Source organism: Monodon monoceros, unplaced genomic scaffold, assembly GCF_005190385.1.
Source record: "Monodon monoceros isolate NGI ecotype Baffin Bay Population unplaced genomic scaffold, NGI_Narwhal_1 Super_Scaffold_13, whole genome shotgun sequence".
In the NCBI taxonomy this organism is placed as follows: domain Eukaryota; kingdom Metazoa; phylum Chordata; class Mammalia; order Artiodactyla; family Monodontidae; genus Monodon; species Monodon monoceros.
The window spans coordinates 82,838,639-82,853,692 of record NW_021703769.1 but is presented as its reverse complement, the minus strand read 5'-3'; the positions used below and the strand labels follow the sequence as shown (position 1 = coordinate 82,853,692).

Here is a 15,054-nt window from a genome sequence, read left to right as displayed (position 1 = left end):
GGAGGGCCGAGAGCGCAACAAAAGCAAACCATGTTTTTCTTAACTGGAGACTAGTTTCTATAAGGTTGAATTAAATCGTACAGTTAGAAGTCCTGATAGAGCCGGCGGAAGCAGTTGTGGGTACAGACGCCGCCCTGGGCGAGCGGGGACTGTGCCATGAGCACCCAGTGCAAGGGTTCCAGAAGGGACACCGTCTTAGTGCAGGAGTCCGCTAACTGGAGGTCGGGAGTGAGCGTCATACTGGCTCTGCCTTACGTTTGGTTTTCCGTGTTTTGTTGTGTCTTTTCCAGAGGCTGATCGTGTGCCTGGAGGAGTCTCTGTATATACACAACATCCGGGACATGAAGGTGCTGCACACCATCCGGGAGACGCCCCCAAACCCCGCAGGTGAGCGCGTGGGGACCAGACAGGTCTGCCTTTCTAAGGGCTGTCAGTGAGAGAGATTTTCTTCTCCTTTTAGGTTCCACAGATTTTAAAAGCATTGTTCTTAAAGCAAGCTACCGTCCTTCTGGCTCTGGTCTTGTGACCACATAAATTGTTGGTTCGGTCAGCCTCCAATTTTGAGGTTTCTAACCAGTTCCAACCAAAGGGCTTTAGTCTGTTTTTACAGTCCTGCTGTCACCTACGGTGCCGGTTTGGGGCGTGTGGAACTTAAAACCCAGTGATAGGACGACCAAGGTCGCATCAGAGCTCCCCTTGATTTCTGTCTTCTTGCTAAGTGACGAGTTCTGGTGACACTTGGAGGATCTGACCCGCGTTTGTTCCTCGTGTGTTGCTCGCAGGCCTGTGTGCGCTGTCGATCAACAACGACAACTGTTACCTGGCGTATCCAGGCAGCGCGACCATCGGGGAGGTGCAGGTCTTCGACACCATCAACCTGGTGAGGGTCTTTGGTCCTTGGAGAGCTCTTTACAACACCCCTTCTTCCTAAAAGGAGGGCCAAGGAGGCTCTGCCCTCCTCGTTTCCTGGGCATGGTTTCCACTGCCACCCTCTCCGTCGCCGAGCAGGTCTGAGTCATCCTGCCTCCGGACGTGTTCCTGTCCCCGTGGTGCTGCACGCCTAGCGGCACAAGTGCTAGAAGCAATGGAGAAAACCGTAAAACTCCACGGAGACATTGCTTTGCTTATTTTTAAAAGGTTTTGAGCAGCATTTCTTTGGACCCCTCACCCCTGGTTAATAGGGGGATTTGGCGTCTGTGTTAACCGTGCTGGTAGTAACAGCCGGTGGGCAGCGCAGGGCATGGCGGTCATGGTGTCACTTTACCCTTCCTTCCAGAGAGCTGCAAACATGATCCCGGCTCACGACAGCCCTTTAGCTGCACTGGCCTTCGACGCCAGCGGAACCAAGCTCGCCACTGCTTCCGAGAAGGTAAGGCTGCTGTAGCCCGTGGAAAACTGGGTCACCTCTGTTCACACAGTTAGTTTGCTAACCAGCAAAGCAGTTTTGTACCAGCTAGCTCACATCCAGGCACAGTCCACGGCCTGGAGGGCGGGTGCGGGGAGAGACAAGGCAGGGCTCCACGGCCGCACTCGCCTCGGTGGAGCACGTGTCACGGCTGTACGCGTTCAGCTGTCATTTACTTAGCCATCCTTCTGGGATGGTTTAGTATTTCCAGTATTTCAGCTGTATTAATATATATTTATAGTAGTAATTTTTTTTTTTGCCGTACGCGGGCCTCTCACTGTTGTGGCCTCTCCCGTTGCGGAGCACAGGCTCCGGACGCGCAAGCTCAGCGGCCATGGCTCACGGGCCCAGCCGCTCCATGGCATGTGGGATCTTCCCAGACCGGGGCATGAACCCGTGTCCCCTGCATTGGCAGGCGGACTCTCAACCACTGCACCACCAGGGAAGCCCCATAGTAGTAATTTGAATATAGATAGTGTATGTAAGTCTTACGTATAAACTTTTCATGGTCACCTCTAAACATTAACATGAGTTTCCAGTGAGAAGGATTTTGGGGTAAGAGGACGTGGCCCTTTTTAAGCTCCCTGCACGGAGGACAAAATGGCTTGGACATCCCTTCCGTTTGCCCCCTTCTCTTGGCCCCGTGACCCTGGTGGGCCCTTGTCCTCTCCCAACTCAGCTGCTGTGTCTTCTCCCTTCTCTGCCTGCTCGACGTTCTCCTGGCTCATTGCTCTCTTCTCAGTGCCCACTGCCTAGTTTACTTTGATGCTTTCTCACTGAAAACCTAAAGGAGCCCCCTCCTAAGTCACCTCTCCTCTGGAACCAGCCACCCAAATGAGGTACATAAACGTCGGCTCGCTTCTCTACCTTTCCCGCATGGGTCTGGACCCTCACACCCACTTTCTGTGATAACGATGCTACTGTTTATGGGTCACTCACTAGACTCTTGATGTTCATTTACCTCATTGACCCCCTCGGTAAGGTAAACCTTTCCCTACTTCATGTTGAGGACTCAGAGAGGTTAAGTCGTCGGTCCAGGGTCACCCAGCTGGGCAGCGACAAAGGAACTGGACTCCAAGCCTGACTGTTTTGAACACTGTGCTGGGTAATCACAGCGTCACCTTGTCCTTTTCTTCTCCCCTGGGAGGATCATGACAGCCACGAAACTCTGTTATCCCTTGATTAATCAGTCTTAATCTTTATGACCTTTTATTAGGTATTAAGAGGCCTTAAAGCACTTCATGGATTTCAAGGCTAGTAAAAATAGAACATTTTTTTTCTGGGATTTAAAGAGCAAACGCTTAATTTCACAAATTTCAGTTTGTGACGTTAGACCACCAGCGGCCTTCGCAGCACTGCTGTGTACTAGGTGCTGGGGCTTCGCCGAGGTGTGTGGCTTAATCTTGTTTTCGAGGAACTGCAGTCAGGCTGTGACCCACAGCTCTTAATTAGTTTTACACAGTAGGTATGCCGTTAAGAACATATCTAAATCTAAAAGTTTAGGCTGCAAAGGACAAAACCTTTGCCATGGTTATTTTTGGGTAACCAAAATTACAGACTTGGCGTCCTGCTGTCCAGAGAATCATTGTCTTTATTAATGTTTTCCAAAAGGGACCCATTTTATCTCCAGCTTGATTTCTAATGGCTGTGTAGTGTCCTGTTATATGAATTTACCACAATTTATTTAACAGTTCCTGGTGCTGTACATTTGGGTTGTTTATAGGTTGGGGTTTTTGTTTTCCCGTTTATAAACATGTCAGATAATCTCAATGCTTCTTATATTTAACGGCTCGAACCTTCTAAAATTTGTACAGTGTGAGGTTAAACGTCTAATAACTCTCCTACCCCACAGATTCAAGATGCTGCCTGTTTTAAGGTGTTTCCATTCTGCTCTGTCAGACTGTCTCTGTGTTAGTCTGTTACTGTAGCTTGTAGTTTTCTTTCAATATTTAGATGTTGAAAGTACCACTCATTTTCACGTACTTGGCTGTCCTGTCTCATCAACTCACCCAGATGCCCAGGTCCTGCCCCGCATCCACACATGCCCTGGGAATTTGGGGGGAGGGGTGGGGAGATCTGCATGTTAACAGCATTTCATTCCCCTGCCCGATGTGATGTGCTGCAGCTCCCCGTTTAGTCCTCCCCGTTTAGTCAGATTTTCTTCTGTCCTGGTTGTAGACCTTTTCTTGGTGTAGGTCTTCCATTTTGTAAGTTTGGCTTCATTCCTTTTTAGGCAATTAAGCAACATTTCCAGGTATTCAGTTGTTAATCAGCCCTTGATCAGTGGCTCCGCTTAAAGGAGGGGCCTCCAAGCAATGCTGAAGGGTGTTTTTGGTTTTTTTGTTTTTGGGGGGTTTTGGGGGTTTTTTTTGGCCACACCACGCAGCTTGTGGGACCTTAGTTCCCTGACCAGGGATTGAACTCAGGTCCACGGCAGTGAAAGCTCCGAGTCTTAACTGCTGGACTGCCAGGGAATTCCCAGGGTGGATTTTTAATAGTTTAAACCTCAGATGGCTTAGGGAAAATAGAACTATTGTATTCCAGCTTTGACTTCAAGGCCCTTAGTGTTTAGAAGAAGTAGTGAGTTAAAGTGGGTTGACGTCATATTATCATGTGAACAGTGGAACAGGGCGTGCTCTGGTGAGGGCCTGTCAAGTGTGAAGGGGGTGCAGGGGCCCCCGAGGCCCCCTGGCCCAGGGCAGCTGTCATCACTCCGTCCACTAAGGTCTGATGTGCAGGAAATACAAACCTGATGCTACCCAGCTAAAATTCCTTTTTCTTTCCTTCTTTCCCTATCACAGGGGACCGTGATTAGGGTATTTTCCATTCCAGAAGGACAAAAACTCTTCGAGTTCCGGAGAGGAGTGAAGAGGTAAAGTACATAAATCTCCGAGATGGATTCTGGAGCTTCAGTTCAGATTTCACTTTTATGCTCTCTTGGAGACTCAAACACTGGGGTCCCAGTTCAGTGACCAGCATCCTCAGCCCAGAGGAGTGGTCAGGTGGGGTTTGGAAGTCTTGTCGTGGGAGGTTAGAGGGACATTTTTATCAGAGCAAACTGGGTTTTGTTTGTCCGTGATTCCCCCGAACACAGAGCAGTGGCCGGATGGCCCGGGGTTGTGGAAGGATGAGCTCGGGCGGGGCGAGTGCAGCCGGGGGCTCCTGACCTGGTCAGCAGCTCTCCTCCCCTCAGGCTCTGCTCTGAAACCTGTAACCAGTGCCCCCGGCTCCCCAGCACTCCGGCAGATAGCTTTGGCCCTTATAGTAGTTTCCTTCTTTCTAAAGAAACACCAAGCCACAGTCCCCGCGCGGCGCTCCGTCCGCTTACCCACCTGCAGGACCGGTCTCCTCGGACTGGGGACCACCCTTCTCCGGGTCCCTCCCACCGGCGATGCTTGGCCTTAAGTGCCACACACAGCAGGGCCGGCCTCTCCCCGTGCGGCCCCACCCGGGTCACCATCCAGCCTTGCGCTCGCCTTGGGCTCTGCTCTTGTCCCTGGGCTCCATCCTTCAGACTTGAGCCCCGCCTGTCGTTCTTTGAAGATGGGAGTATCGTGGGAGCTATTTGGAGCCTCTCAGGGTCGTCTTCTTGCCCCTGGGATTGGCTCCAGACCCCGAAAGGCCTTGGATTTCAAGGCCTCCCAGCATCCTTCCTTTCCAGCTGTGGTTGGTTTCCCTTCCCCGTCGCTCCCAACTCCTCAGGAGAGCAACCTCTGTCTCCATGGAGGTCATGGCTGTGACCTGCCGACTCCTTAACCTCTGGGTCTGTTGAGTGTCCCTGGGGAGGCCTTTCCTGACCTCCCGCGGAAATAGCATTTCCCCCCGAGCTCCTGGAGCTCCTTCCACTAAACTTCTCAGTCCCCTGCTTGCGGTGAATTGAGCTCCTGCTCCACCTCCCTCCGGGCTCCACTGAGGCAAAAATCATATCCTGAGCCTTAGCACAACGCTGGGTGCGTCGTGAGCTCCCGTAAATATGTATTGAATTGAATAAAGCCCCTTGACTGTTGACAGGGCTGAATACATCTTGTATTTCTCGGGTTACGAGGAAATGTAGGTTTGTTTGGTGGCTTTGGGATTTTAACAGTGATTTTTAAGGTAAACTGTAGAGTCTTAGTTTATCGAAAGTTTGCTTTTAAACATTATCAACGTTGCCAGTTTACCCTCTTCTGTGTTAAGAGTTGCTATATCTCAATTATTGGGTTCTTTTACTAAGCTTAGTGCTATAAAGCCAGCCTCATTCAGCTAAAAATGGTTTAGTGAAGTCCTGATTCCCTTAGGTACGTGAAATCTCAAAGAGTTAACCACATAAGGATCTATTAAAGGGTTACTCGTACTTGATGTCACCTTTCAGACATTCTGCTTCCTTGAACACATGTTTTGGGGGGGTGACTAGAAAGGAATAAGAAAGATACCAGTAGCCCCACATGTGCCTGTCACGGGGCCCTTCCTTCGCTGTGACTTTCGTGAAGTCCGCGGGGGCACTGCTGGTTGCCCTCTGTGCCCAGAAAACAGTGTGACTCGGGCCTCCGTCGCCCCAGGTGTGTGAGCATCTGCTCCCTGGCCTTCAGCACGGACGGCGTGTTCCTGTCCACCTCCAGCAACACGGAGACTGTACACATCTTCAAGCTCGAGACTGTGAAAGAAAAGTGAGTCTCAGAGGTGCATTTGTTCAGGTAACGCAGAGCGGTTCGTCCGCCGACTGGGTGGACACGTGAGCGCTGTCCTGCTGGCTCCGGATTGAGCAGCGCCACGTCCGTCCGGGCTCAGCAGCGGGGCAGGTGGAGTATGGAGTGCATGGTGGGCGGCCCGGTGGCCCGTGAGGCCCCGAGGGCGGTCCCCTCAGCGCCTCTTCCCACAGCCCTTCTGAGAGGGCTGCCCTGGGAGGGGTTCCTGCCCCCCTGCTGCACAGAGGCCGTTTCCATTTGCGAAGCGGTTGGTTGGAACTACGCATTGCTGTGGTGGGCATTGCTGTGGTGGGCATTGCTGTGGTGGGCGTGCGCGGCAGAGGGCGTGTCCTTGCCTTTTCTCTTACGCGGTGACCGTGCAGTAGGATCAGTGTTGTTTGTTTATAGTGTGTCTTACCCGAAGGAACGTTTGGGATGACTTACAAGCATGCATACAAGATGGATAACAGCAGAGATGGGCTACGGGAAAGTAGCAGTTGGGGTTTGTGCGGCTGAGGTTTTTGGAGACTCCCCGTTAGAAAGATTGGGGCGGGGGATTCTGGATTTGGCCCTCGTGTCCTCACATAGGCTACAGAGCAGGGAGTTAATCGTTTGCCATCATCTAAGGTGGCCACTAGGGAGGGGCCTCAGGGCCCCTCGGAGGACACGCTCTGTAATGTCCCCAGGGTCCCGAGAGGTCATCGCTTCCTGTGCCCCCTCTTCCCTGAAGTCTGGGAAATTTCTCTTGAGTTTGGGGGCTGATCCTTGCCTCGGTGAGACTGGGACGTGGTCGTTCTCAGTGAAGGGCCCAGCCTTGTATGTCTGACAGCGTTTCCTCCTTCCAGGCCTCAGGAGGAGCCCACCACCTGGACCGGCTACTTCGGGAAGGTGCTCATGGCGTCCACCAGCTACTTGCCCTCCCAAGTGACAGAAATGTTCAACCAGGGCAGAGCCTTTGCCACAGTCCGCCTGCCTTTCTGTGGCCACAAGAACATCTGTGCGCTGGCCACGTGAGTAGAGTGGGCGCCGCCTCTGGGCCCACCCCCATCCCCCGCGCATCCAGCTGGGAGCCAGGTCGCGGGGCACCGGGGACTGTGGCGGTGTGGCGCCAGGATAACCTGCAAACTTAGACCTTGGATTTAGGCAAGAGTCACAGGAGCCCGGGGGGAATCGTAAGGTGGACCTGTGCTGTTTGTGGACCCTGGTGCTGTCTCTGCGGTGTCTGATCCTCACATCTTCCTCTCTCTGTTCTCTTTGAGAACATTTAGAAAAACATCATTAGGTCAAGACCACGTGAGAGCGCCGGTATTTAACCCTTGGTCCTCCAGCGCCAGCGCCTCACGAGGTTCAAGGCCCCCGTGTAGCCGAGTCAGCTGCAGGACGCACAGGACCTCTCTGAGCCTCACTGTGATAGTCCAAGTACAGCCATGCAAGAAAAGATTGGGGCTTCCCTGGTGGCGCAGTGGTTGAGAGTCCGCCTGCCGATGCAGGGGACACGGGTTCGTGCCCCAGTCCGGGAAGATCCCACATGCCGCGGAGCGGCTGGGCCCGTGAGCCATGGCCACTGAGCCGGCGCGTCCGGAGCCTGTGCTCCGCAACGGGAGAGGCCACAACAGTGAGAGGCCCGCGTACCGAAAAAAAAAAAAAAAAAGATTGTCTTGAAAATTCAGTGAGAGCACATCTGCATGATTCCGTGGATCTCAGAAACATTCTTCTACATCCTTTTTATCCACTTTGCATCGTTGAAACGTTTATGAAAATATCTACCGTTAGTAATCACAGAAACCACGAAACTGATTTTGTTTCCACCTGTTCTCCTGTGGGCCTCAGTGTTTATTCACACCAAGTTCCCCCTGGCCTTGGTGTTATGGCCTCAGGTAGCACAGCAGAAGCGATCCTTATTCTCTTACACGTGGACAGTATGTTGAGTTCATGAAACTAAATCTGCTCGTTTTGGGCAGGGGGTTCTTCCCTGGCCAGGCTAAAAGCTGCTAGTTTAATGAGAACTTTGTGAAAGTTTCAGTCTTAGAATTCGGTTGCTTTTTATTCTCACTAGAATCCAGAAGATTCCCCGATTGCTGGTGGGAGCCTCGGACGGGTACTTGTACATGTACAATCTGGACCCCCAGGAGGGGGGAGAGTGCACCTTGATGAAACAGCACAAGTGAGTTGGCTGCACCTCGGCCACACCTCCTCCAAGTGGTCAGGCTGCTGCTGGGCGCCCGTTGGGGGTTTGCTCATTTCCCCAGAAGCCGGGGATGCAAAGGGACGTGTCCCAGTGCAGCCGCCTGTGCTGTGTGGGAGCTTCGCTCTGCCAGACAGAATTCCATGGGGATACGGACCCCGCTCTCCACGCCTCTGCCCATTTCCGGCTCAGCAGCCAGGCAGAGACAGGAGCGGCCGGTGCGCACTGTTCTCCCTGTGGAGGGGCCTATGGGCCCTCTTCCTTGGAACCGGCTCCACTAAGCATGCAGCTCAGCATTGCGCACAAAAGGGATGGCCCCAGGGTGCTGTCCACAACGTAGGGCACGTTCTCCGAGAGCCTGCTGTCTCACTGAGATGCAGCTTTTCTCTTTGAAAAGAAGGAATTAATATTAGTCAGTTGGAAGGTAGTGCAGTTGGATTTTCTGTTTTTGCTTTTTTTCTTAAACAGTGATACCGTAATACCCTTACAGTCAGGGTGAACGTGGGGGTGATTTTGTTTTTTCCATAGTGTATTCTGTTTATGTTCAGTCTTTAAAAATGCGATGAGATTGCCTTCCTAGGTACAGCTTTTTTCATCAGACTCAGCGTGTAGAAATGCCCGTGAACAGACTCGCGGGGGCCACTCCACGGTCAGCGCGGTGTGACGAGCGTATACGTGTTCCTCCTGCGAGGGGCCTTTGCCTTGTGGCTGCAGGTCCATCCCAGCTGGCCCACGGGCTGTGTTGTCCTCGTGCCCCTGACTGTCCCTGCTGTCATTTTTTCTCTCCCCTTCCAGGTTGGACGGCAGCATGGAGACGACCAATGAGATCCTAGACTCCACGGCCCACGACTGCCCCTTGGTGACGCAGACGTACAGCACGGCCGTGGCCAAGGGTCCTCACGTGCCTTCGTCCCCAACGGCACTGGGTAAGGGCTGCGGACGGGCCTGGAAGGCAGATCAGGCCAGGCCCATGGGTCTCATGCTTCCCGCTCTCGCTCTCACCAGGGCTGCCCGCCTGCCCCTTGCCGCGGGGACAGGGCAGGGGCGGGGGCAGGGGCGCTGAGACAGGCCAGCTGTTGTAAAGTGCGGTTGTCAAGGCCTCTCGAGGCTGAGTTCGTTTTCTCCATCTTTGAAGAAGCGGCAGTCCTCGTGGTTTTGGGTGCACGTGGATTGTTCCCCGCTTGCCGCCCCTCAGCTGAAAAGCTGCCCTGCACCCTCAGTCTTTACCCTCCCGGCTGTGGAATCACTCAGCAAGCAGGCCCTGCTGGGGGGGGGGGGGTAGGACGGAGTGGGGAGGCCCTCGGGCAGACACGCAGCGGAGACCGGGGCGCCCTGTGAGCCGTCTCCCCCCGGCCCACCGGGACCTCACCCGGATGGTGCTGTGGTTGCTCACGCTGCGATGTCCTTGCTCACTGTTTTACTCTTAGAGATGAAGGCCTCTTACGGTTAGGGGAGGCTGTGTCCCTGTCGCTGTCCTCAGCGTCCCCCCGCTCACCAAGGCTGGTTTGCAGCCTGTGCACCAGGGCCCTGTTACCATGCCCGCTCCTTTCTGGCCTTCGTGGGTCTTGGAAGGTCAGTGACTTCCTCTCGAGGTGCCTGAGGCTGCAGGGAGCTTGCTGGTCAGGGGAGAGGCGAGAATTCCAAGCCCCGTGGGCTGTGAGCTCCCCGCTGGCCCAGGTCCCGCCTCGGGTGTGGCCTCAAGGTCTCCCGCCCGTGGCCCGGCCTGAAGCACCCGCTCTCTCCGCAGCCTACGCAGACGAGCTGGGCGCGGTGGGCGGCGCAGGCCTGGAGGACGAGGCCCGCGCCCTGCGGCTGGAGGACGACAGCGAGCAGCCTCCCATGATCCTCCGGACAGACTGACCGTGACCTGTGAGAACGCTGGCTGACAGAGGACTTTGCGTCATGCTGCTATGAACTTTGACCTGAGTTGGGGGAGAGAATGGCAGAGACTTCAAGAGGAAAAAAAAGATTGTAGCTGTAGTCTCGCTCCATACTGTCGAGAAATACATTGGTTTCACTTCAGTGGCTTTTAATCCTGCTTATGAATTTCAGCTTTTTGTTGGTTTTCTCATTTTGCCAAAATTAACTGTTTGGTGAAGCCCTTGAAACCGCCTTGCTTTGCATGTATTAATGTGCCGATCCAGCCTGGGAGAGCTAGAGCCACTCCCTAACAACCTGCAGGCGTTTGGGTTTTCAATCTGTACAGACTGAGGAGCGGCCCCGAGAAGGCAGCAGCGAACGGAGCGGGTCAGGCGGGGCCGGGTGGCGACCTGGAGCGGGGTCCCCTCTCCCTAGAGCCCCTCCGGGACCGTTTTCCCCATTTTATTTTGTTAATTAAATTCTTTCCAAATTGGATTTTTCTGGGGTTTCTTCTGCGGTGGATTTTTGTTTCTGGTCTTGTTTTCCATGTGGGTGTTAGAAGAGAGAGGTTCTTCCCGACATTGAAAACCTTTTTCTTTGATAGCACTTGAGCTTGAAAGACCGCCAAGGAACAACAGAGTGAGGGAAGGCCACGTAGGTAAATCATCTGGTCTTTGCTGTGATCTTCCTGTTGGACAACTGTGTGTGTGTTTTTTTGTTTTGTTTTGTTTTTTGCGGTGCGCGGGCCTCTCACTGTTGTGGCCTCTCCCGTAGCGGAGCACAGGCTCCGGACGCGCAGGCTCAGCGGCCATGGCTCACGGGCCCAGCCGCTCCACGGCATGTGGGATCCTCCCGGACCGGGGCACAAACCCGTGTCCCCTGCATCGGCAGGTGGACTCTCAACCACTGCGCCACCAGGGAAGCCCCATGTGTGTGTTTTTGTGTTTGTTTTTTTAAGGAACGTTTGTAGCTGCTTCTTTGCCCATAAAGCACAGAATTCAAATGTGATAGGCACCTGAATTGTGCTCTTAGCTCGAGCTCCATTGTCTGGGGGGGTCCTTCTTACCTGTGTCAGGAGGAGGTGAGAGGAAGCTGGCTGGAGACATCTTGCTTACAGGGTGACCTGGGCCTGTCTGTTTCCGTCTTCAAAATTGATCAGCAAAAGTGATGAGAGATTGTGGTCACAAGCTCAGTGTTTGCTTGGCTTCCCTTCTCATTCTCATAGAATTTAAACAACCTCAAATACCTCGAACTCTGCATTCCAAACCAAGACACGTAGTAGTTAAAGTTTTGAGGGATTTTAAGAGGAGTTGGCGGCATGAAAGTGGGTTCTGGCTTCTTGGGGACGGTGACGGTTAAGGCTGGAAGCGGAAAAGCGACAGTGTCTGCCTTCCCTCTTCTTTGAACAGAGGAAGGGTCTGCGGTGTCTGTTCCGGGTTGTGTGTGTACCTGGGTTGTGGCGGTCGAGTGGCTCGTGACGGGGAAGCAGTTGTCAAACTGACTGCCCCCTTCCAGTGTCCAGCTCCAAGGTCAGTCCCCGAGCCTCAGGCTGCTTGTCGAGTGGTTGCCCCGGTGGAAGGGGTGCCCGGGGCGCATGTGACCGCGGCAGAAACCTGCAGAAACGCTCGTTGTGGCAGCGATGTGAAGTGCTACGTTAGAGGAGAAGGTGGGAACATAGCTTTCCCCCAGAGCCTCTGTGCATCTGTCCTGGATCCCTGACTAAACAGGTAGCCCCGGCGATGGGTCTGGTACCCGGGCCCCTGCTGAGCCCTGAGCGAGGACAGAGGGGCCCAGCGGCCCCGTCCACCTGGCCGTGCCTGGAGCTCCCTCCCTCTCTGTCTCTTGAAGCAGGCTCGGCGTCCAGCTCCTTAGTGTCGGGGTGTCCGTGGCTGCTGTGATGCCCAGGAAGAGAGCAGCCTCCCTGTCAACTGGTCCCGGCCCTGCTGGTCGACTCCACGCTTGGGGTGATTGGGGGAATCAGATCTGCTTCGCCAGGTTTCTCTTGTGAAAGGCACGTGGTTTCGTCGTTCTTTGGGGTCAGTCATCCCAGCAGACGGGGTCAGCGTCAGTTCCCCCCGCCGTGGGGCCCAGCTGGCCCAGGCACTGTCTTCTCGGACATGAGAGCTCTTTGCTCGCCCGGGTCACTGTGACCCGCGCGCCGCCGAGAGGGGGTCCGAGGATTCTTGGTTGAGAAGAACTGAAAGGATGGGTGGGTGTTTGCTGACCAGCCTCTGGAGGGGTGAGCGCCCCTGCACTTCCCTTTGCCTTTTCCATTGCCCAAGCATATCCCTTCCTCTGCTCCACGTGGGTCTGAGTCCCAGCGTCACCGGCCTGAGGCCCCTGCAGGAGGCTTGGACAGGAGGGCCAGAGGCCGCTGACTGGTCGACAGCAGGACTCTGCCAGGACGAGGGGGGACTCAGCCAGACCCAGCAGAGCACGTGTCCTGGTTGGCTGAACCCCCAAACTACACACCAGTGTTAATTTTTTTATGTCATAGTTTTCCAAACTTAAGATTACTTGTCACTGCCGGGAAACTTGATGGACTTGGCGTGCATCGGGACCAGATCTTTTGTACTTTCTAAATGATGGGGCCAAGCGTCAGCTTGAACCTGGAGTTAAGGACTGAATTCAGCCCCCGATTCTACCACTGCTGGCAGTGGCACCTGGAGCCTCGGGCTCTGGACTGGACAGCGGGAGCCGTCCCTGCCTCACGGCTCTCGTGACGTGTAACTCGAAGTGGGCGCCCAGCCAGCATTGAAACAGAAACCCGTCTTACGGAACTGAACGCATCGTTTTCCTTCAGCTCTGGTTCCTGAGCACAAAGCCGGTGGGAATCGGTATAAACCACTTTCACACACCAGGTTCTGTGTGGTTCCCTTTCATCCCCTGGACGCCCAGAGCAGTGGGTGGACATGGGCATCGGTCTGGAGACTTGCCGAGTCTCGGACGCTAGCACCACCCATGTGACTACAGTTCACCACCAGACCCTGGGGCCTGCGCTCTCGTCCTAGCACAAACCCCTTTTCGGCCAAGACAGGACATGAACTCCTGCCTTCCTGGTGTCGCCTGGAGCCTCCAGCCCTGCCCTCTGTCAGGGCTCCCAGCCCAGGAGTGGGCGACCGAGCTCTGCCTGTTCACGGGTTCGTTTGGGGAGGAGAGAAGAGAGAGAATCTCGTCTCCCCCATGGCCAACAGTGACCACGTGCTGAAGAGATGAGAAGTGCCCAGGTCCCTGCTTAGCAAAGGAACACAGGACGGCCAGCAATGGGGTCATCTTCCCGGCCTGTTGCCAGCCAACAGCTGCTGTTCCAGTGATGCGCTGGCGCAGGGCTGCCCGTGAGCCATGCTCGGGGGCGGTGTTTGTCCCCCAACCCCCCAAAAAAATCTCTGTAGGTCCTCTTTTGCATGCAGGGAATGACAGGATCTCTGGTTTTAAATGTACATGTGAAACCGTAGGTAGCACAGCTGAAAATCCAAATACGTTATTTTACAAGTGTACTTAATCATTCTTAAACTCAAGGTGGGTGGGCTGAAAACTTGGGCTTGGGTTTGGGTGTCAGAAATGTGAAAACAAAGTGCACGCAAGCCATTGGCATTTGGTTTGGGGGGACGCTTTACACAGGATTCTCTTCGTGAGTAACTTATTTCTTACTGAAAATATGTAATGATCGCTAATAGCCAGGCAGACAGATTTCACTTCTGTGTATTTTAGTTCTTACCCAGGTCAAAATCCTTGGCCCGTGTTGTACCTTTTTATTCTGTGGATTTTGTGAAGCACAAAAAACATTGGATTTGGAGGCGTGACCAGCCCTTAGCCTTCCCTAAGGTATCTGACCAGAAAAGTCTTTAATTTGGGAGAATTAAATCTTTTTGAAGCTCCAAGTTTAAAGAGACTGTTTTGATTCCTCAGCCCTGTATTTTCCTTCTTTACTGAGATGTAATTTAATTATTCCCTCTTACGTTTCCCTTATCGGTGAGCCTGTCGTATGCATTGCCAGTATGTATGGGGGGAGGGCGGGGTGTGTTTGTATGTGTGTGATTGTACGTGTCTAAGCCATGGTTGTGCTTACTGGTAACATTCCATACCACATTGGACCAGAAGCCCCATTAATGCTGGTAGCATTTTATAACTGCATTAAGAAATTAAAACCTAGGACTCCCCTGGTGGCACAGTGGTTAAGACCCCACGCTCCCAATGCAGGGGGACCGGGTTCAATCCCTGCTCAGGGAACTTTAGATCCCACATGCATGCCATAACTAAGACCCGGTGCGACCAAATAAATAAATAAATATTTTTTTTAAAAAAGGCAAGAATGACTTGACTGTCATTCTTGGCTTTCAAAAAAAAAAAACCTGTGTTGTTTGTTTTCATCGATTCATTGCCTACTCACAGGCCATACGGCTCATTTGTACCATATTTAAATGCACTGTCACTCTCCTTAGAATATTATAGCGAAATAGCAGAATCCTGCAGCCCAACTGAAATCTTACAAAGCTATTCGTCCAGAATTGATATTTGTCCTTTGTGAAATAGGTTATACGCTTCTTTCTACTGGAATTCTTGGCCTTATCTGAAAGATGAGGAAAAAAACCCCGAGCCTCACAGGGTGGTGGGATTAAGCAGGTATGCGCTCCTGGTGTCCCCGAGGCAGCGTGACTGTTGGTGGAAATCATTAGCCTCTGAGTGATGGGGCGGAGACGAGATGAACCCGCTCTGCTCATGTCTGTGTTCTGATTAAAAGGGCTGGTTTGGTGGCTTCCTTTAGGAGCACATCCTTTTTTTTTAATTGTGGCCGTGCTGTGTGGCTTGCAGGATCTTAGTTCCCCGACCAGGGATTGAGCCCGGGCCCTGGCAGTGGAAGCACCGAGTCCTGACCACTGGACCACCAGGGAAGTCCCTGGAGCAGATCCTTCTGTCACGGAATTGCTGTGTCACAAATC

General features: G+C 53.4%; 1 protein-coding gene across 3 annotated transcripts in view; it reads left to right on the top strand.

The window, feature by feature from the left end:
• The window catches only part of WIPI2 (WD repeat domain, phosphoinositide interacting 2), a 34,840-nt gene extending 20,465 nt beyond the window's left edge, over positions 1-14,375 (top strand). For 2 of the 3 annotated variants that reach the window (XM_029220726.1, XM_029220725.1), the window contains 9 exons: positions 291-387; positions 783-880; positions 1,277-1,369; positions 4,207-4,277; positions 5,944-6,051; positions 6,915-7,079; positions 8,126-8,233; positions 9,050-9,180; positions 10,002-14,375. In XM_029220726.1, the coding sequence (XP_029076559.1) occupies positions 291-387; positions 783-880; positions 1,277-1,369; positions 4,207-4,277; positions 5,944-6,051; positions 6,915-7,079; positions 8,126-8,233; positions 9,050-9,180; positions 10,002-10,114 (984 nt within the window). In that variant the 3' untranslated portion in view covers positions 10,115-14,375. The remainder of the gene's footprint in view (positions 1-290; positions 388-782; positions 881-1,276; positions 1,370-4,206; positions 4,278-5,943; positions 6,052-6,914; positions 7,080-8,125; positions 8,234-9,049; positions 9,181-10,001) is intronic. The other variant, XM_029220724.1, reaches the window with a different exon arrangement.
• Positions 14,376-15,054: the final 679 nt, after the last annotated feature.